Source organism: Cyprinus carpio, chromosome A5 (genome assembly GCF_018340385.1).
Source record: "Cyprinus carpio isolate SPL01 chromosome A5, ASM1834038v1, whole genome shotgun sequence".
Classification (NCBI taxonomy): domain Eukaryota; kingdom Metazoa; phylum Chordata; class Actinopteri; order Cypriniformes; family Cyprinidae; genus Cyprinus; species Cyprinus carpio.
This window is the reverse complement of record NC_056576.1, coordinates 36,144,413-36,165,959: the sequence shown is the minus strand read 5'-3', so window position 1 is coordinate 36,165,959 and position 21,547 is coordinate 36,144,413. Positions and strand designations below refer to the sequence as shown.

The following is a 21,547-nucleotide window of genomic DNA, read 5'->3' as shown; positions in this document are numbered from 1 at the left end:
TAATTAATGAATAATCATCACATATGCCCTTGCATATTCAATCACACATACATTTATAGGGTTTTTGTTTGTTTGATTTTGTTTTTGCAGAAATGTTTTACTTGATGGAATCATCTACAAAATTCCATGCAGTTTCAGTTATACAATGCATTTTTAAAAAGAAAGTATGGAAAACAGGAGTGACAGACTGAGCCTTGAATGTTCAGAAGATATAATATTAATAGGGAAACAATAATGCACTTACAGAGAGATGTTTAGTGCCCACCTAAACTAACAGCAGAATTAGGTTTTACCCATACTACTGTCACCTTCTTCCTAATAAAGTCACCCCATCCACTTTTTTTTTCAGATGTGGCTACCACCCAAATGTAAGATCAACAATCACTTTCTCTTTTGTCTCCCTTCTACAGCGCTCATCTGTGAATGGTGAATTAAACATATAGCTAATGATATCACATCACTGCCATAGACTGAATGCTGCTGTAGGGCTCTGGTGATTGATGGCCCAACAGACCTCAAGACAATCAGCGTGTGGACTTTCCCCCCATTGCTGGGTATTGTCTGGTATCCATCTGCTGTCAAATGCTATGAGTTTAATTTGTCATTCGACCAGCAACCGTCTCAGCATAATTAAGACTTCAGTTTACGTTGATTCACCCAAATCCATCGCTCCCAATGCATGAACTCTCACGTTTCAGATATTTGACATTATGCACTATTTATTTGTATATTTCTGTCTGTATTTTCTTGTACTTTTCAATAAAATATACTGGACAATAGCAATTAAAAAAGTCAAAACAGTGGTAGATTTATAAGAAATGATTGTTTGAGACAGTGGTTTGGAAGCATTCTTTGCAAAAACAAGCAGGGAAGCACATGAACTACAGATTTATGTGAAAGCGGACATGTGGCCAAAACTGACTGAATGCATGTGTGTGTGAGAGACATTCTGTTTTGCTTTAAGAAACACACAAGGGACTCTTTCTGTGTATTCCATCTGCCTTTGACGCCCAGGGGACGTGTGAATCTGTGAATCTGGAAGAGTTATAATGTACCTCAATAAAGGATTTGTCAAAAGTGTGCAAACAGCCTTTAGTTTTTAGATGCATTCATTCGCACACATTTTATTTATGCAGGCTGTTGGCCATGTCAAAGTAGTGTCCTTATACTGAGATTAAAATAACATATCCTGTGAGGAAAGGGCAGAATATCAGTTATGTATTTATTTAAACAGCTCTTCTAACTTACTATTAATGAGAATGAACAAAAAGCATTACATGTGTACATTCTTCTGACGGTTTTCATCAATAGGGAGAAGCTGTTTGTCCGTGTGCTGTATGCACATTCAGATAGAATATGTTAAGACATGCCTGCACATACATGCATTGATTTGTGCACTGTGTTTTTAAACAGATGTTGTGTTCATGTAACATAAATTTGATGGTCAAAATAGAATTTAATTTACTGATCCTGTTTACCAAAGCTATTTCTATAATTTTCAGTGAGATGGTTTAATATGTCAGTAACACTTTAGTTCACATGAACTAATAATGAACAACACTTCTACAGCATTTATTACAGTAATCTTAATGTTAATTTCAACATTTACTAATGCATTATTAAAATAAAAAGTTATGCTTGTTAACATTAATGCACTGTGAATTAACTGATGGACTGGAGTGCTGTGGATTATTGCTGAGACACTGATGCAACGCATTTCTCCAAATCTGATGAAGAAACAAACTCATCTACATCTGAGATGGTGAAAAATGTTCAGCAATTTTTCATTTTTAAGGAAACTATTCTTTTAACAACAACCCTGTCTTTAGTTTGTTTGGAATGACATAAAAAAATGAAAAACAAACTCTTTGATGTTTACTAAAAGGAATAAATATATGGGAAATAATGGCCATGTGGAAGAGAAAAAAAAATGCCTTGAGATTTTAATGAATGTCAGAAATATTTTGAAGGGATACTACAGTGAGAACACTAATGTGAAGAGTGGAAGTGATTAGTGATCAGAATATGCTAAACTACTTAATCCTTGATTTTCCAGTCCTCTGGAATATTTGTTTGTAAATTTAACAACAAAACTCTCACATGTAAAAATCTACAGCCACTATTTTAATATGAATAACAAAATGACAACATATAAAATGTTTACAGAAAACAAATTCAATTAGATAACAATAACAATAGCAAATACAATTATGGTTCCTTATATTAGAACTTAACCTAAAAATATAACTTATATCGTTTTTCTCATTAAATAAGTCAATATATGAGGTAATCAGTTCATTAATCTAAACCTAAATAGACATTTTCTGTTTCTCTAAATGAAAAGCCTGGTATATGCTTTTAAAAACATAGTTTCAGTTTAAGGATGTAGCTCTATAAGCATATGGTAAAAAATCTTTGACACAGTTGACATCCCTTTTACTGGCATCTACTGCGGTGAAAGTCTGTTGACCAGTGTGTCTGTCAGGAACACATGGCCAGACAGGTGTAACAGTCTTAAGTCACTAAGTTGTGTTTCATGATAAATTATACGTCTTTTGGCATTTTGTGGCTGGAAGAACCTTTAAGTAACACCATCCCTTTGGCAACCTCCTCACAATCAGAGGCAAACAGTGTGCATAGAGTGGATACGTCTTAAGAAGGTTCCCAAAATGTTTTTGTCTCTAATTCTCTTGATGGCTCTTCATCAGAAGATTAGACAACTGTATCTTTTTCACAGAGACGACGTTGATGTCAGTCTAGTTCTGGCCACTGTCTGTAGAGCTTATAACTGGAAAAGACTCATCCTCTACATTGGGTGAACCACAAGGCCTGTCATTGCTGGAAAAGAAAGAAAAAAAAATTATATTTCTAATTCTATATATTCTTAGGTTTTATTCAGTGACAGTAACATGCAGCTTGTCACACTGGGTTGTAGATACACACAATGACAATGAAGATGAAGGTTCATATGGTTTAATAATGCATAGCTGACGTAGCTATATCAAAGAGATGATTCAATAAACAATTACTATGTTGTGCCTGTATCGCCATAGCAAGAAAATAAATGATGAGTTACTGTTGACACACAAAATGTAATACTTATATATGACATTTAAAGAAAAAGTTCACCTAAAAATGTATTCACCCTCAGGTCATCCGAGATATAGATGAGTTTGTTTCTTCATCAGGTTTGTAGAAATGTAGCATTGCATCAGTGTCTCAGCAATGGATGCTCTGCAGTGAATGGGTGCCGTCAGAATGAGATTTGTTTCTCACAAACCCACAGCTTTTGTCTTCTCCAGATGTTAACTGATGGACTGGAGTGCTGTGGATTATTGTGATGTTTTTCATTCATTCATTCTGACGGCACCCATTCACTGCAGAGCATCCATTGCTGAGACACTGATGCAATGCTACATTTCTACAAACCTGATGAAGAAACTGGTCAGAGGGTGAACACATTTTCAGCAAATTTTCATTTTTAGGTGAAGTATTCCTTTAATCAGTACAGTATCCAAACAGAATCCCTGATCATTCTGGAAAGTTAAAAAAAGAAAACATTTTTGGAAATGTTATAAAGAGGGTCTGTGATCAACAGTTGTACCTCTAAAGCTGGACCCTCCTGAGGTTTGGCAGACAGGTGATGGAGAACCCTGAGGTCTCAGGACAGGAGCAAAGGCACTTTTTTGTTTGATGGAGGATGGGAAAGATGTGAAGGACAAGAGGGAGGATGAGGAACTGGAGCCTGGTACAGTGGGGCTAGAGGGCATGACTGAAATAAATTGTGATAGTGATTTGATTATAACAAAATACTTATCTGACTGTCAAAATTCATACTGTATTTTCAGCAGAAGCAACTGTGAATAAAAGACAACAAAACTGAAACTCACTAGCATAAGGAGAGCTGTTTGGGGAGGCACTGTTAAAGCCAGGTGACCCTGAAACACCCAGATTACTCATGGGCACTGCCCCGTAACTCACATTCATGCCTCCATTGGATCCATAGATGGACTGCTGAGGGGTCGATGCTGAAGGGTAGCCCCGTGGGGACAAACTGCTTGGGTTGCGGGTGTAACCTTGAATAAAAACAAGAGAAATCACAATACTAATACAGCCAGTCAGTCAGGGGCAGTCGTGACCTAATGGTTAGAGAGTCAGACTTGAAACCCAAAGGTTGTGGGTTTGAGCTTCAGTACAGGCAGATGCATAATACATATATAAACATTCAACTCTTAAAACCTTAAATGGAATCATTCTCACAAAAGCTGGTGTTGATATGAAAAGTCAAGCATAACCATTCAATAAATCTGTTGAGATGAGATGTATTGGTATCCACAGTTATCTATAACACTGAATAAGACAAAGACTTCTCAATCGTAGGGTACTTGTCTGCGGGTCCTAACCTTGGTTGCTGGTTTGCCCAGGTTCTCCAATGCTTACACCCAGCTGTGTGGGATAAGAGCTGAGGCCCATGACGCTGCCATGGACCGGGGAACTCGGCATGGCCTGCAGCTGACTGTGAGGTCGTGGCACGCTGTACAAAGCCTCCGCTATATCTGCAGCCCGTTTTAGCAACATGTCCTGCGCCAACACAATATCAAAGAAAAGTTTTGATTGACGGCAATGCACAACAGGAAAACCTATTGGGTGATATGGCTCATGTTAAAGGGATAGTTTCCCTTAAAATGAACATCATTTCCTCACCCTCAAATTGATAAACAAAAGAAGATATTTTAAAGAATGTTGGTAACCAAGCAGTTGACGGTAGCCATTGACTTCTATAGTATGGAAAGTCTATGGCTACCATGAACTGTTTAGTTACCAACATTCTTCAAAATATCTTCTTTTATAATCAAAAGAATAAAGAAACTCACACAAGTTTAGAACAAATTGAGGGTCAGCAAATGATGACAGAATTTTTATTTTTGAGTGCACTGTCCCTTTAAGTAATTAAATATATGTTGTATGAACTGGAAACATTAATATGTAGCTATGAACGTACATATAAGCTAATTTGTTTCATTGACCAAATGCCTTTGCTTCCACAGAAGCACAAATGATGCACTATGGAATATGTTTATTTTATGTTGAATAATAATCATCTTAAGATCATCAAGGAAAACTTGTGAAACGGGAACTAAATTTAAAAACAAATCATGGAATTCATGTTTTAAGACGTCTTTTAGTTCAGTTATTACCCAAACTGCTGTGCTGATAATGTCATAAGAAATGAAAGATAAAAAATGTGTTAAATAAAAGCATCTGAGACATCTGTCCTCCATTTGTATGTTTAACGTATACAATATTAGCTCCCGATGCCACAGACAGTATTCTGTATCTACTGCACTTCAGTGCTTACCTGATTGCTGGTGCTATTTCCATAAAGTGATTCAACAACATCTGCTGCTCTTTTAAGTAACATTTCCTAAGACAGAGAAAATCAATTCCAGAGATAGTTTAAAAAAAATGTTTATGGGTACTTTTTATTTATTAACAGTTATATGCATATAGCAGTGTTCACTAACCTTTGCCAATTTTTCAGGGTCACCGGGATGTCGAGGGATCAGCTTTTGAAGCCTCTGGAAGCCGTAGTCAATAGTTGGCTCATTCAGCGCTAGAGATAATCATATTAAGTGATTCACATATTCCACTGTCTGCATAAATCCCATAGTATGTAATGTAGTTCATAAAACAGAATTAGGTAATGAATCCATTATCACTCTCGTCCTCAGTATTATTATTAGTCTTGTGTACACAAATTGTTAAATATGAAGTATGTCTTCTTCACTATAGTGGCACCAATCAGAATTGGAAAAATAATAATTGTTTCCAAAAAAGATTCTTCCAAACTCTCAACCATTTTGCATTGCTCAGCCAAACTCAAAACTTCTATCAGATGAGCCAGAAGATGACAAACATGGCAATGTTTTGCTGTGTGTTCACCTGTGTAGATGAAGCGGCCCGGAGCTCCTTTACAGAACTGCTTAGATTTGTAAGACAGTGTAACTTCTACGACCCCTGGAATGTGTCGAGGGGGCGTTTGAACTCGGATTGCATGAGGAGTGATTAACTGCAGGAATAATGACAGAGAAACAAGCTCTGAAGGTTCACTGTTACAGACTGTTGGTACGTAAAATATTACAAAAGCTTTCCTTATTGCAAGTCAAAGCTTGCTTCGATATACTCTTCCAATGCATACCTCACTCCACACTAGCATGCTCCCGAACACCACCTGCAGACCGTCGAAGAAGTTTTCCCCGATCACAATCACCATAGCCCCGCCTGTAGTCCAGCCTTCACTGGGGCTGATGGCTTTGATACAGGGAGTAGCTGTAGTGCAGAAACCACAAAGATGAAAAGGGCATTAAAGATGCAAGGGTCTGAGAAGCATCCCTCAGAGCTGCTCTTTTCTACTCCTTCAAATCAAGAGAACAAGCTCATTTACAGCTGCTCTTCCAACTTCATGGTTAAAACCTTCCTCCCCCTTGTATATAACTGAGGATTAATGCAAACCTCTACTCTACAAAACTCGTGAATCTCACCATATTCCATGCTAGTCTCCGCCGTCTCGTGTGAATCCGTTCTTCGAGAGCGGCGTCCGTGTTTGGAGTTGTTGTGCACAAACATGTTGTCAGAAATGGCCAAGACAGGACCATCCACACTGACCGTAGTGGACAGAACCACCTGATGGATTGCAAAGAAAGATTTATTGATAACAAAAAGAGTAGTCCACAAGATGTCCTTGCAGCGTCATCTTTAGAAACTTCTACTGCTGCTGATATAAACTCACAGCTTTATAGCTCTGGTTGAATCATTTGTCATCAAGAGCATTACACAAATAGGAACCAAAGAGGAGAGTAAGAGAAAATAATTAGAGAATTCCCCACAAGTATTGCATTTCTCTCTCATCCCTCTTCTTATTGATAAAATTATCTGTTCTCATCCTTATATGTTTCCTCATTTATTCTTTGCCTAATAATCTCATTTACACTCTCACTCTTTTCCCCATCTTTCCTGATTCATTTCTTCTTTTTCTTCTCTTTATCAACGGACAAATGTCTTTTATAAATATGCAGTATCTACATTACTTGCCATAATTGATGACTCATGTTCATCCTGACATCTCATATAGGAACTAAATTCACAAGACACCATACTGTTTATATATCCATAAGCCATTTTTGTACTATTTTCTTTTAAACATGGAGTCAGAGGAGAAGTTTGTTGCATTACTTGTTGCTGCTATAGCTTTGGATAAAAACATTTTTTTTAACATGCTGCTTGGGTTCATCATTCTTCTTGCACGAGGCAAGTCTCAACCAAAAAGGCATCAATGAATTTGACATGTTTTCTTCTGATGGTTCAAAAACATTGACAAGCTCATATGACAGCTAAAATCCCACCATGTAAGGTCATTATTAAAAACCTACTTGACATTCAGTGAGGCCTTTCAAACTGAGATACATTTCCAAAAATATTGTTTTAATTGGGTTTTCAAACCACATACTAATGTGGTTTCAATTGGACGTTGTTTCAGAGAGAAACCAAAGTTAGTTAATATAATATGAGACAACTCAGTGCTGACATGTGCAAAAGACTGCCGAGCTAAAGACACAACACATAGAAATGTGGAATAAAATTGAGTAATGCTGCAGAAGAAGAAATGTCACACTCCAAAAATATGTAAATAAATGCACAAAAATGAATAAGGAAGGACAGCGGGGAAATGAAGAGTGAGGGACGGAAATGTCAGATAGTGACTCCAGTAGTGAAAGACAAGTGGCAGGAAGTAAAGCAGGAGGGTCCCCAGTGAGCACTTCCTGGGTCACAGAGCCTGACCTTCCCCATCTGGAGCCCATCACTCAACTTCCTGAAGCACCTTGGCTGATTTCCTGATGATCCTTGCTTCTTCAGCTTTTCTTTTTCTGATCCCTCCCTCTCTCTTATGAGATATTGTATTTAAACACTTAATATAAATCACACACTCTGTTTATATAAAACTACATGGTGGCCCCAGAAGAACTGCTGTATATATTACCAGAAATACATAAGAAAAGCTCCCACTAAACTGCAAACAACACTTATTCTTAATATTTAGAGTATTTGTCTTGTTTTCCAGTAAAAGTATATATATTCTTTAAAAGAAAAAAATATATATATATATATATATATATATATATATATATATATATATATATATATATATAATGCAAAAATAAAAAATCCTTAAGAACTTGCATACAATGTTTTTTTAATGTCTTGACTGCAAAAAGGAATACAGAAATAAAATCTTTAAAAGAAAAAAAGATACATTGTTTTTAGGATGTTTGGGTGTTTTTACTGGAAATAAAACAAAGATTTTTTTTTTCTTCTGCAAAAAGGAATACAGTCTGTGGGTTCTACCTAAGAGACACCAAAACATTTCTGCACTTTGCAGAATCATTTTCTTTACATACAGGTATACATGATCGATACCTGAAATCTCCTCATGTCCCGGGGGTTCCCTGCTGTCTTCAGACAATTTTGATTGCACTTTAGGAAAAACTTCAAGAAAAATCTGTGGGAAACACACACAAAGAAACAGACAAACTGTAAGCCACATACGTTTTATTCAAGGAAGGAATGGCCTTCACTTCCCATATGTTTTGCTGTTGACAACAGCTGTGTGTAATATGAAGCTCAATATGCAACGATGCCCCTGTTCAAAACTATATTTAAACCTTTAATTCAACTAAAGTAGGCCCACATATTTCACAGATCATCATGACAGATTTATTCTCTTAATAAACAATCTTTTGACACAGAACCCATCCTTTCCCTTAAGTATAGTTTCTCCGTACTTCTTGCATTTCGAATGCATGTCAAATTGTCATTGAATCAGCAAGGCTGTGTTTACTGTGTTTACCTGTTACTAGATAGCCGTAACAGCAATTCATTCCATAACTGGGATTAATAAACTTAGATATAGATGCAAAACGTGGTCACATATTAATAGCTGTTTTAATAAGAAATAACCCCAATATACAAAAAGCAATGATCCTCCAGCAGTTTTTCTGTAAAGAACCTTAAATTTTTCCTTATTGTTTTTTTTTTTTTTTTTTTACATTTTGTGGACACAGTTTTAGAAACTGAACCAAGGTGACCAGTTAATTGGCTGTAGTTGTACTTTTGATCTGTACTTTTTAACAAAGGACACTCCATAAACACTGCATCTGAACCACTGTCTCTCTCTCATAGTGTCTTACAACACACTTGTCAAGGTTTTGTGTGCCGTTTCATACCGGACCCAAGCTCCACGTACCATTCTTTTCACTTTAACTACATGATAAACATTTGAGCCCTTAATGAAATCATAGAGCACAGCTGCAAGCAGGCAAATGAAAGCACATGGGCCACGCAGCATTAACATGCATTAGTCACTCCTCCACTCACTTAGCATGCAAATCTCTAAGCCTCACTGCCTCGCACCTTCTGCCATGGATCCATTCAGTGCATCATAATTAGACCCATCTTGCATAATTAATTAGGACTCCTGGAAACCTTGCAACTTCAGCACAACACCCTTCCATCGCTGTTGTGTCATGAGGAAAAGTGTAATAATAACAATGCAAGTTTTGCTCTGTTGTGATATTTAGGTTAACTGGAGTAAGGTCTTCACAGTGGACCAGTGATACATATTTGGAACTAAATTGATTCAAAAATAATACTTTCAAAATTCACTGGGAAAATTGTAAAAGATACAGCTTTTCATTTCCATTAGAAAAAAAAAAAGTCTTGGATGATGAGTTACTATATAGTTAATCAAGTAACCAAAAATTAAATACACTACCATATACTAAATTGGATTAAAATGTGTCAAATAACTTCTTGAAAGTTAAAAAGAATAGCATTTATTTGAAATATAAATCTTTTGTAACATTATAAAGATCTTTACTGCCACTTCTGATAAATTTAAATGCATCCTCGCTGAATAATAGTATTAATTTCTCCCTTAACTTTTAAATTGTAGTGTATCATGGTTTCCACAAAAATATTAAATAGCCAAAACGATTTTCAGCATTCAAAATAATATGAAATGTTTCGGAAGTACCAAATCGGCATATTAGAATGATTTCTGAAATATCATGTGACACTGAAGACTGGAGTTTTTAGATTATATTTCAAAATATAATAAAACAGTCCTTTTGGATTGTAATAATATTCTATAATATTACTGTTTTTATTTTTGATTCAAAATCAATCTATCTATCTATCTATCTATCTATCTATCTATCTATCTATATATTATATTATATATATTATAAACCGATAACTGTGATAATTTTTGACATTTTCAAAAATAATGTTTTTTTATCATGTAATCATGTTTTTATTGTGTTTTGTGTAAGTTAGCTGTAATTTTTTTTAACCTAATCAGAATAACAAAACTGCAATTTGATTGAGATTAATTGGAATGTCCAATGAAAAAACATGATTTTTGAGAATTGTTAAAAACCGAGTTATCTGTTTTTGCAAATGAACTCTTCATATATATATTTATATTTATTTAGAATTCCTAACATCCCACATAAAATATGCCATAGTTTTGATTACTATTACTATAATTATATAGAAAAAAGAAATATGCATTAATGAATGAGTAGGTATTTACAAATATTACATTTTGATCATTTTGAATCATCTTGCCATTTATTTGTGGATTCTAAGAAACTCTAATAAATGTTTATTGTGATGGCTAGAAGTTGGTTTCATCACACTTTAGAAGAAAACTGAGTATTTTTGATATATTTAACACTTGAATAGTAAGTAATATTCATTAGTGGACAGCCTGTTGACCACAGACAGAAACCAAGGCTGAGAGGGAGATTCAGAACCATCTCTCATCAGTGTTTCCTCTTGTCCATCTCACCTCTGTCCCGCTCCGTCTTACAAAAACAAAACAGTGTCATGACAGACAGAGAGGGGGAGGAAAATTAGGAAACCAGATGTGCAGCATCGAAACACTGACACGCTGAAAAGTTTGAGCAGCAATACATCAACGACTGTATGCCACATGTGTGTGAGAACAACCGCTCGTCTACACAGAGATTGAGTCCATATCACAACAACATTACCTTCAGCCCAAAACAACTACAGAGATTCAGCCATTTGTTCATTACAGATGAAGTATCAGAACTACCCACAAACATATTCACTTTCTGTATCTATTGGATTTGTCGTCAAATATGCAATCCAAAAAAAAGGGGGGGGGTGTAAAATCTGGTGTTGAATGTGTGTTGTAGGTGAGGATTGTGGGGGAGCCTCAGAGGGGTTTTGGGTAGCAGAGGTTAGCCAGAGCTGGTCATAAATACTCGGAGCTCCCAGAATCCCTTGGCAGACTTTGGGGCCAGACTGGTCCAGGGGTTAACAGGGCACGTTCCCAACCTCTGACCCCACTAACAGGGCACACATAGCAGCTCTAAAAATCAATAGCTCCATCACCACATACCACACCAGGACCTTTCACACTTGCTTCCACAACTAAGAAAAATAAAAGCAACCAATCAACATTTCTGGACTCTGAAAAGATTATTTTTAAGATTTTTTTTTTAAATTCTTGTGAGAGCTTCTATTTTGTGTAAAGTTTCTCTATTACATTTTTCAGAGTTATCAGCATGAAAATATAAGTGATAGCATTTGGAAAATCAACATTATTTCATTTCCTCTGCTGTCAGCATGCACTCGAGCTGGCGTGGACTCCACAAGATGTGCACATCCTGATCATGCATGCTTTCCCAGTTTTGTGTTGCAACTGAAGCAAGGAAACTTGACAAGGACTTCACATGGCGATGTCACAAATTTGCTTATTTGATTAGTTACTTAGAAACTTTACAGAATCTATTTTGCATTAATTGAACAACATGCATGTTCTTTGTTTTTCAGTCCAACGAGCAGTTATGTCACATTTTGTTTCTGTAAATGCTTGTGCATATTTTCTGTTAAGCACTTTGTAAACAGTAGTAAAAGGTGCTAAATCCATTGATGGTGTACATACAAACAGCGACTTAAACAGATGGTACTTTCATAGATACAACTGTATTAGTTTTACTTATAAAAAAATATTTTTCATATATATATTTGTTATGATGCTCAGCGCTTGTCCCGAGTATGTCTGTTTAAGCGCAGATTTATTTAACCATTGCAGAAAATTAAAAATGAGTTCTGCACAAGCCTTCATCTTTGTGGGGAAACAAAGGCAGAGCAATCTGCATGAATACAAGAGTGACAGACAGGAGAAAAGAGGAAAAGATGTCTGCTTAATTAGCCAGTAATGATAGGATCTGACAAACAACATCTGTTTCCAAATTGGGAGTGTGTTTATGTGTGTGTGTGTGTGTGTGTGTGTGTTGTGTGTGTGTGTGTGTGTGTGTTCGTGTGTGTGTGTGTGTGTGTTGGGGGGGGGGGGTTGAATGGAGGATGCCAGCACTCACTTTACTGAACGTCTCAAACAGAACAGCTTGATGTGAGTTTTGAGAAGGAAAAAAAGAAGCATGCAGTTTTCAAGGAGGAAAAAAAGGGTGTGTGTGGGGGGGGGGGGTTGGGGGGTTAATACTTTTGAAAGGCACTGTATTTTTCCCACAGATACTACAAAAAATGCTTAATTGGCAGCCTTGCCATCAACTTATCTTGAGATATTTTAACTAAATGTCCCCTCCGCCACATGTCATGTGTTGGGACATATATGTCTGCCTGTGTGTGTGTGTGTGTGTGTGTGTGTGTGTGTGTGTGTGTGTGTGTGTGTGTGTGTGTGTGTGTGTGTGTGTGTGTGTGTGTGTGTGTGTGTGAAGGCATTGGTGCTTGACTGTCTTAAATTTCACTAATGAGTTAATGATGCCCCCTGGTGCTAGCCTGGCCCCTCTGTTTGTTTGTGTGTGTGTCTGCTTGCCAGCAATCTGGAGGAGATCCCACTTTCTCTGCAGAAATACACTCTTGTTTGTGCACAGTTTTTAGGATATGTTCATCAGGACAGATGCCCTGAATTAGTTGACTTCATAGACGTGCATTTGTGAGAGATCAGACAAAGCAGACTCGTGTGTGTGTGTGTGTGTGTGTGTGTGTGTGTGTGTGTGTGTGTGTGTGTGTGTGTGTGATGACTCTGTCAGGACTCAGGTCAGGGTTGATAGGGCCATTGACAGCTTCCCAGCAGGCCTGCTGTGAGCCCTGTCAGTCTCTCTACTATTTCCACCCTAACACAGCTCCTCACTCCCGCTCTCCTCACACTTCTGTCTGCATATGTACACATTTGCTATGGATTAGCCACGCACATTATATTTTAGCACCACAGGCAGCCCTGTTTCTCACAGCGGCGACAGAAATCGCCTTTCCAAATCATGACCAATCAATTGAATTTAAAGCAGATGGACTCCAATCAAAGGTTAGAAATATTAAATCTCAAAAGTTGATCCAGAAAAATGGGCTAAATTTCAAGTGTCATAGCAAAAGCACATGTAATGTGATGTTTCTTGTTTTCTTTTCCTTCTTTCTTTCTTTCTTTCTTTATTTTGCCATAATGTGTATGGAGTGTAAAAATAATTTTATTTAAAGCATTTTTGCTTCAGGTTGCAACACAAAATGTGAAAAAGAAGGGGTTTGAAACTCTGGCCATGGAAATGAGTATGAAGGGGTTTGAATACTTTTGTAAGGAACTGTTTACTGTTTTCAAAAAATATATATATATGTGTTTTCTTTTATTTTTCTGTTGGCTGTTTACTTTATCTCAGATATCTATTCCAAATATCGGTCCAGGAAGTTCTGCTAGTGATTCACTCATGTAGAAACAACACAAGTATAATGAGTATGGCAGAGATCAGAACTGCATTAAATCATAAACAATTCTGCGCATTCTCTCATTGATATGCCAACTTTTGCTACTGGCCATATGTTTGAAGCTTTTTATTTATTTATTTTATTTTATTTTTTTCCGCCATCCCTTCCCTCGTCCTGTATTTGTTACTCCTGGGTTCCCTTCAGCATCAGTTAATTGTCTTCCTATTGATCCAATAGTTTTGCTCTCCCCTGGGTTTGATTAGCAAAGTGAGAGGAGACAGATGGTACCATTCCTATTACTCAGATTTTTTCCCCCAAATCAGAGCACTTATTGCAGACAGAACTAGAGATGTGAACGAAGTGTCTGTCAGACCAGTCTTTAAAACAACAGCCCGAGTGTGTTAATGCTTGTTTTTGAGTTAACATCCTTCTACCACTGCTGTGGCTCATGACTTTGAGAACACAACGCTATGGTAACCAGTTTGTTTTTATTGCTGTTACATTTTTATTTATTTATTTATTTTTAATTTATAAATCCTGAAACCAGGATTTCATTCATTCAATGGTTACATTAGTACAGTATAGTACTGTGGAGATATTGCCGATTACTAAATTATTAGCAACGTATTTTTTCAGCAGTCATCAAGACAACTTTTGGAAACAGTTATGACAAAAGAAAAATAAATATACTATCTATCTATCTATCTATCTATCTATATATATATATATATATATATATATATATATATATATATATATATATATATATATATATATATATATATATATATATATATATATATATATATATATATATATATATATTATATCATATTGATTATTTAAGTTTGTTTCCACAAAACCCACCGTGTTATTGATCCCCTTTCAGCCCTCTCTTTCTTTTCCACAGTTCTTTCTTCACCCCCACTGGTCGCATGCATCCATTTATTGAACCTGTGTGGTACTGACCTGCTGAGCCTCAAGCTGTTAGCCATACAGCTGTACATTTACCACAGAAGAGAAGCTTGACTATACCAGAGCTCTTCTTTCTTTCTTTCTTTACATATGAACCCATACATAATTAGTGCTACTACTTTGACAGACTTTTCCTAATCCATTTTAGGCCTGTTTTGCATAACACTAAAACAACAGAGATTAATTAAATCGACACTTTTACACAAAGTCACAGTTACTTAACTGAATGGTTACATTGCACAGACTTCTATCATTTTAATACAGCTAATTATAAATAGTATAAACTAACTTAAACCCATTCCTTAACCCAATATATTTTACAATTTTAAAAATAAATATTTAATTATTTTTTTATTTTTATATATACAAAAATTGTTTTTTTTATACAGGTTTTTACTCAAGTATAGATCAGTGGTTCACATACACCACTACAATGCAAATTTGCATGAGACATTTTAAAAATAGCAGCTTTCATCTACAGGATCAAAGTATGTGTCCGAAGCACACTGGTGGTATTGATCAGTCGTGGATTGTTGGATTGACTAAGTTGGTCTTTCAATCTATTTAATCCTAACACATGCACAAGCACATAATAAGTCATGCAATTATATAAACCAACTAACATAAACAAAGTGCAGAAATTAGTATGCAATATAACATGTGTACAGGTAATGATAAAAAGCTAGGCTGCGAGAAGAGCCGAGGATAGATGTGGGGAGCATAATGTGACAAAAGCCTCCTTCAGGATCAGCTGAGAGCTATTCTCTCCCCTTCTGCTCTTAACTGGATTAGTTGTGGAGAAAAGGGAAGGGAGAAAAGGGCTGGAGAGAGAGACAGACAGAGCAGCAGGTCCAAACAAAACGGACACAGATTAAAAAAGGAGGGGGGTGTAGGTGCTTTGGGATCACAATTCCCACATGCACTGGGGAGGGATCCTGATGAGGCTGACTAATTATATCAATATCAGGGGGAAAGGTTGTAGGTGGCACAGAAAATGAAGAAAAACGAGAGTGTGAAGGTTATTAAAACTAGCCCAAAAAATCTAAATAAGGTAGAATTTAGGCCTGAAAAATGCTATTTTCTAGAAGAGCTTCTAACAAATAGACTATTTTATAATATATTAAATATAAACATCACCCCCTGGAAAATCAATAATAATAATAAAACAAAATACTAATAATAAAATAAATAAAAATACAACAGTTCCAGGGGATGGTTTGTTTACTTTTACCAGATTTGAGAAGTACAGTATCATAATGCACTAATGAGGCAATATATAAACTACAGCACACACACACACACACACACACAAAAAAAAAAACTCTCATTTTATGAAAACTCTGGGTAAGTCTGGCCATGTTTGGAGAATTAAAGACATAGATGGGAACAGACAGGACAGAAAGAGAGAGAGAGAAGAATCACAGAGAAAACTATAAAAACAGCTGTGCTGCTAAGGAATTCTGGGAAAATCTAAGAGACAAGAGTCCAGTTTTTCCACTCTTGACTTGAGAAAGACAGAGCAGATCCTCAGAGACGCTTTATAAACAATGTTAGCTTCAACAGGATATCTGAAACTATATTATCCATATCTCTGAGGACAGCTTGGGCTAGTCAGCTGACTTTAACTGAAATATTGACTGTGTACTATTGTCCTCTTTTTAGAGCTGCTTTACAAAAGAACTGGATTTTTTTTGCATTCTTGAAGCATTATTTTCTTGTTAGTCACTGTAAAGCTGCTGTGGCACAATCTGTACTGAACAAAGCGTCTTCTTCTTTTTTTGTAGTGAATAGAAAAAGGAGAAAATAAGTAAGAAACTGATCCTTTCTCAGCAAGAAGGCAAAGAATAAAGAAGAAAATTCCAAATCACTTGCTAAAGGTCAAATATTACTGAAACTCTTCACACATCGACCAAGTTGACCAACTGAGATCTCCCCTGAGATCCCTTATATCTCAAGTTTTCCATCCCTTGAATCACAAATCATTAATGTGGACTGTGTGTATATAACTCCCTCAAACATGCTCCTGTTTGAGTTAAAAACATAAGATTCGTATCCGGACTTACCTGTCAATGATGACAGGGTCAGATGGTGTCTCATTGCGATTGCCGCAGCTTTTTTTCTCACAGCAGCGACTTGGTATGAAAAAGAGAAGATAATGAATGATTAAAACTTGCTCCATAAGACCACTACAATTAAGACTCAGAAAAGGCAGGCCAGCAGTCTGTCACATTGATTGTGAATGATCAAGCTTCTAAAGCACACACACACACACACACACACAGCATCGGTGGACCTCCTGTCTGTTCAGGGCACGTCACCCTCCCACACACAATCCCCCATCTCATGCACCACGCCACCAGCATAACAAAAGTGCCCCCCACCCCTGGCCATCTGCCTATATGCTTTCTCCTTTCCCCCCCGTCAGACAGAGTCACTCCCCAGCTGTGTCGCCTGCCCTCTGCACCCCTTCCCCATCAGCTCTGTTATTAACCAGCTGTGAGCGCCCACTCGGGCATCTGCTGGCTACACAATGGGGGCAGAGCCAATTCTGAAACACCCCCCTCACCACCACCCCCCGCCCTCCCTAACGCTGTCCTCGAGCCTGAGGTCACCGCACACCCTCTGTCTTTTTTTTTTGTCTCCTTATAGATATTAACTTGTGCTTATTCTGTACAGAAAATGTGTGTTATTAATCATTCCATTCATGATATTTAGCATCGTCTGTGGTCACTCTTAAGTGATCATTGCAGGTCACGTTTACTGTTGTTCTGCAAATTTTCGAATTTCAATAGGCATCCGCAATTGGGAATTTTGTGTGGAGGTGTTTTTTCGTGCAGAATTTCCTTAATGTGCCATTAGAGTGAAACTGACTCTAGAAATACATTTTTAGTTAGTAGGCAGCTGGACATGCAGCATGATCCTGTAGATGTATTTCTTTTATGTAAACTTCTAGCTAGGGATTCAAACACAGCTGCTATTATTAACTTGTTACCTAAGACCGTGTGTATTATTGCTGCATTTAAGTGGATTCATTTGGTGGTGTTCTGAGCAAATGGTCTAGGGTCCGAAAACAGTCATAAATCAATGTTAATCAATATTGTGTAGAGTTCATCTATACATATCTTCCCTTAATTATGAGGGGCTGTGGCCTTGTCCTGTGATAGGTCATCTTTGTTTACATTACTTGTGCTAAAAAAAGAACTGAGAACCTTTCAGTGAACATTTTCTAAAATAACTTCTTTTTTTCCCACAGTGTGAGGAATACTTTAATAACCTGAAGAAGCTTTTCCCACTATTAAGGACCTTTTGCACATTGGTTCCATAAATGCTCTTCATGGTTCTTCATTGAAGCACTAATGCCGATAAAGAACCTTTATTTTTAAGGGTGTAGGTAGAGTTGTGATCTAAAAGTGGCTGGAGTATGGGTCATTATACAGCAAACTGAATCTGCCGCATGCTTTCTTAAGTTGCACCTCGCAGATAAATTTAATAAATTTGATTGTGTTTTGTCTCACCTGCACATGACCTCATGAGTTAGCAGAACACGGCACATTTCTGGATTCTTGTTCTGTCCTTCATATGAAATAGGCTGAACCATGTAGAACAGAATTAAAAAGAGGTCATCGACTCATCATAGAGCGAAATTAAGAAAATGTTTCTTGTGACTAAAAGATGTTTAGCTCTGGAAAAGGTGGTGCTGCTTTACCTGTTTCGTGACAGAATCAATGAGACGAGCATAAAGGTCTTGTTCTGTGCGAACACCTGTGAATAAAAACAACATTTAATTTGTAACCACACTTCCATCGGGTCAAATATAGGAGAGAGTAGAATCAGTTCTTTCGTTAAGAAATCAAAAATAAGAATTTTAAATGTTCATTTAATGCATAATGTGATCACCTTATTATTATTTTTTTCTGGGTTTTTTTTTTTTTTTTGTGCTGCACAAAATAAATGTTGATTGCTATATGTCCCAACAAAGAGAACAATCTCTAAATGGACATAAATATGTATATATGTGATGATAAATGAGGAGCATACCATTACTGTAGAGGAGCTGGAGTTTGTAGTGAGTTCCATTATTGGTCTTCTCCCCCGTCTGCTCCTCAGAAGAACAGCAAGGAGAGACATGGCAAGAACAAAGAATTCTGATTACGCAAAATTAACATTTAAACAAGCGTACAGTAATGTCTACAAAGTGCAACTATATAAAGGTACTGCAATATATGACATTGGTGCATTTATCACTCAGAAGCGAATGGTATTACTGTCAAAGATTTCGTTTGCATCTCTTCTTGTTCAGATTGATCAGGGATAGATCAGAATGTATCGTAATGTTAAATGCAAATACAGGCAAATAAAGCGAATAAAAAACTGTAGGTGCTTTTTTAGAGTTTGAGAACCTGCCAAGCTCAAGCTTTAACTCGGTGTTAAACTGTATGAAACATCATCAGAAATCCAGCTATGTTCAGTCCTGTGAAGCATGCTGTAGAATACCTTGTCCTGCTCCACGAAGTCAACAAATGCGGTCCTCTCCACTTCCACGGGCTGCCCATTGCGGTCATAGAGTCCCAGAACAAAATGGAAGAAGTTGGACTTTCGGAGATTGGAGGGGGGCTGCTTTTCAAAGTGAGCGCGGGATAAGGCCACTCCACTACAGGTGCAGGGTTTGGGAGAATAAACACAAACGGTTGATTTAGTCATTTTTTTTCACACTGTTTTCACAGTTCATTTCAACATATACTGATACAATAGCATCCTCTAAATTCAACACAGTTCTAAATGCATGTCTTTGACAAGATGATAATGAAAAATACTTCAACATCTGAATCTCCACTGAATACTCTAATAACAATGCTTGTGTCTGAATCTTTTTAACCTAGTCTTGCTGAAAACAGGAACTATTTTAAGCCTAAAAAGTTTATTTGGGCATACTGTCACTATAAAAATATTAGAAAAAAGTTCAGATTGTATTAGTTACTCCCACCATTTTTTTAATGTAAAAGCTAAATCTTTGAGGAAAAATAAAATCGGACCAATCTTTTGTGTTTGCAGCAGTATCAGATATTTGAGGAGTTTGATCATATGAAGACACATTGTTAGAAAGCACAATGTCCAACAAATCAGTGGTAATTTTTCTAATAATGTATCATTTGATTAAATAATGAAAATGGAGATTAATAAAATTTGTCACAAGCGTGAAGAAAAAAAAAGCTACAATAACAAAATACACTGCAGATCATAAAGCAGATTGACATCTAATAAATAATTATTCATGTAGATGTATGTCTAACAACAAGCAGTTGTCTGGCCGCGTGAGTGGTCTCTCAGAGGATATTTTGTGGAAACGCAGCTCTGTTAATATCGATTCATTTATAGAATTATGAAATCAGAGAGAGGGGAAATCGATCAAAACTTAGGGGCAGGCAGTAGATTTGTGTGTTTTCGTTCATATTAAGATACTTATCTAACCCTAATCAGGAGTGTTATCACCACTGCAGTCCACTTTTAATCATCTGATTTTGAGTTCCTCAGATTAAGATTATTGACTTGTGTATCGGATATCAGTCGGACGATAATGAATTAAACAGATTCTCAAAGAATATTACGCTACTCTTCTCTTCATATGAGCAAGGAATGAAAAGAAAGAACGTCACAAACAATCGTCGTTCAAGTGAGGTGTGAAGGCGCTTTAAATGTAATATCATCATCGCGACACAACCCGGGTATCACTGTATTGCTCGGCTCGAGACTGTCACCTCCAGCTATTGAAGACCTGTTGCTAACTATTTTTGCGATGTTATAAAAAACAAAAGATAGCTACTCATACAGTTAACCTAAAAGAATGTAGTGGACTAGCTATTACTACTATTCTATAAATATTAATAATATACATATAAAACATAACGCGCGAGCTACTGAAGAGAAATATTTCGACAACTCGTGCAATCGTTTAGGTTGAAACTTATTTTAATCTTAAATTTATGCCTTGTTGTTTTGGATAGTAAATAAATAGTTTAACATCTGTGTCGTGGCTATAATCAGAAGACTGGACAGTTAATACAGATTAATTTTTACATGCATGTAAAGACTTCAGCTAATTCAAATAATTGAGTGTGCATCAGTGCAGAAGAGCCTACCTCTGTGCCGCTGTGTTTGCATCAATAACGCCGACATTCCGCACCCAGGAACGAACAGGGTCCATTTCTTCTTCAAAACTCCCCACTTTCAACCCAGTGATGTTTCTAGTCGGGTGATCTTGACTCCCAAACATTTACAACAAGTTTGCAATGACAAGGCAACCTCCTGTGCAAATCCACAATCAAAATGTTCTGGAAATTCTGCGTTTCACACAGTAGATGTGACGATTTCCCCAGCTTTTAGATTCTCCGAAATAGTCCGTGAGTTACCCAGTTCTTCTTCTTGTAAGTCTTTCGGAAACTTGCAGTCTTGGCGTGGATCACTTCTTCGAGACCCATCCAAACTACCTGCAGTGCGCTCGCCGCTCACCTGTTCCGCGCGAGCACCATTCACCGAACAACGGCTGCAAACAAAGCCACTCGAGGTAGGAGTTAAACCATCCACAAGACGCTCTGCAGAGGTGATGTGCTGGAACTGTAGAGGATGGAAGTCGTAAGAGCAGAAGACCGTGATGATGCTGCTGCAGGGACCCACAGGATGAATGAGCTGCGCTGCAGGAGCTCGGAAAAGAGGAGGAGCGAACCCGGAGCCGGAGCCGGAGGAAGGAGAAAGTCCTATAAAGACGTTC

At 37.0% G+C, this 21,547-nt stretch overlaps 1 protein-coding gene across 2 annotated transcripts; it reads right to left on the bottom strand.

The window, feature by feature from the left end:
• Window positions 1-1,897: 1,897 nt before the first annotated feature.
• Window positions 1,898-21,480, bottom strand: LOC109055939 (transcription factor COE2). 2 transcript variants are annotated; one of them, XR_006160133.1, is made up of 16 exons: window positions 20,919-21,480; window positions 19,276-19,432; window positions 18,820-18,877; window positions 18,488-18,543; window positions 18,297-18,370; window positions 16,845-16,913; window positions 8,476-8,557; window positions 6,543-6,684; window positions 6,200-6,330; window positions 5,944-6,070; window positions 5,526-5,614; window positions 5,360-5,425; window positions 4,404-4,581; window positions 3,982-4,076; window positions 3,605-3,772; window positions 1,898-2,838 (listed from the first exon to the last, which is right to left on the bottom strand). XR_006160133.1 is itself a non-coding variant. In XM_042757094.1 (16 exons), the coding sequence occupies exons 1-16, from the start codon at window positions 21,050-21,052 to the stop codon at window positions 2,807-2,809; spliced, it is 1,749 nt and encodes a 582-aa protein (XP_042613028.1). In that variant the 5' UTR covers window positions 21,053-21,479; the 3' UTR covers window positions 1,914-2,806. The 2 variants fall into 2 exon arrangements, 1 of the variants encoding a protein (XP_042613028.1); XM_042757094.1 differs by having other exon boundaries at window positions 1,914-2,838; window positions 3,891-4,076; window positions 20,919-21,479.
• Window positions 21,481-21,547: the final 67 nt, after the last annotated feature.

Bases quoted from the DNA above. Each gene is read 5' to 3' on its own strand.
- LOC109055939 (XM_042757094.1), bottom strand. From the start codon at position 21,052: ATGTTTGGGAGTCAAGATCACCCGACTAGAAACATCACTGGGTTGAAA. The intron at 4,077-4,403 runs GTTAGGACCCGC...TTTTTATTCAAG, and splicing joins TGGGCAAACCAGCAACCAAG to GTTACACCCGCAACCCAAGC. The intron at 2,839-3,604 runs GTACAACTGTTG...TTTCTTTTCCAG, and splicing joins AGGAGGGTCCAGCTTTAGAG to CAATGACAGGCCTTGTGGTT.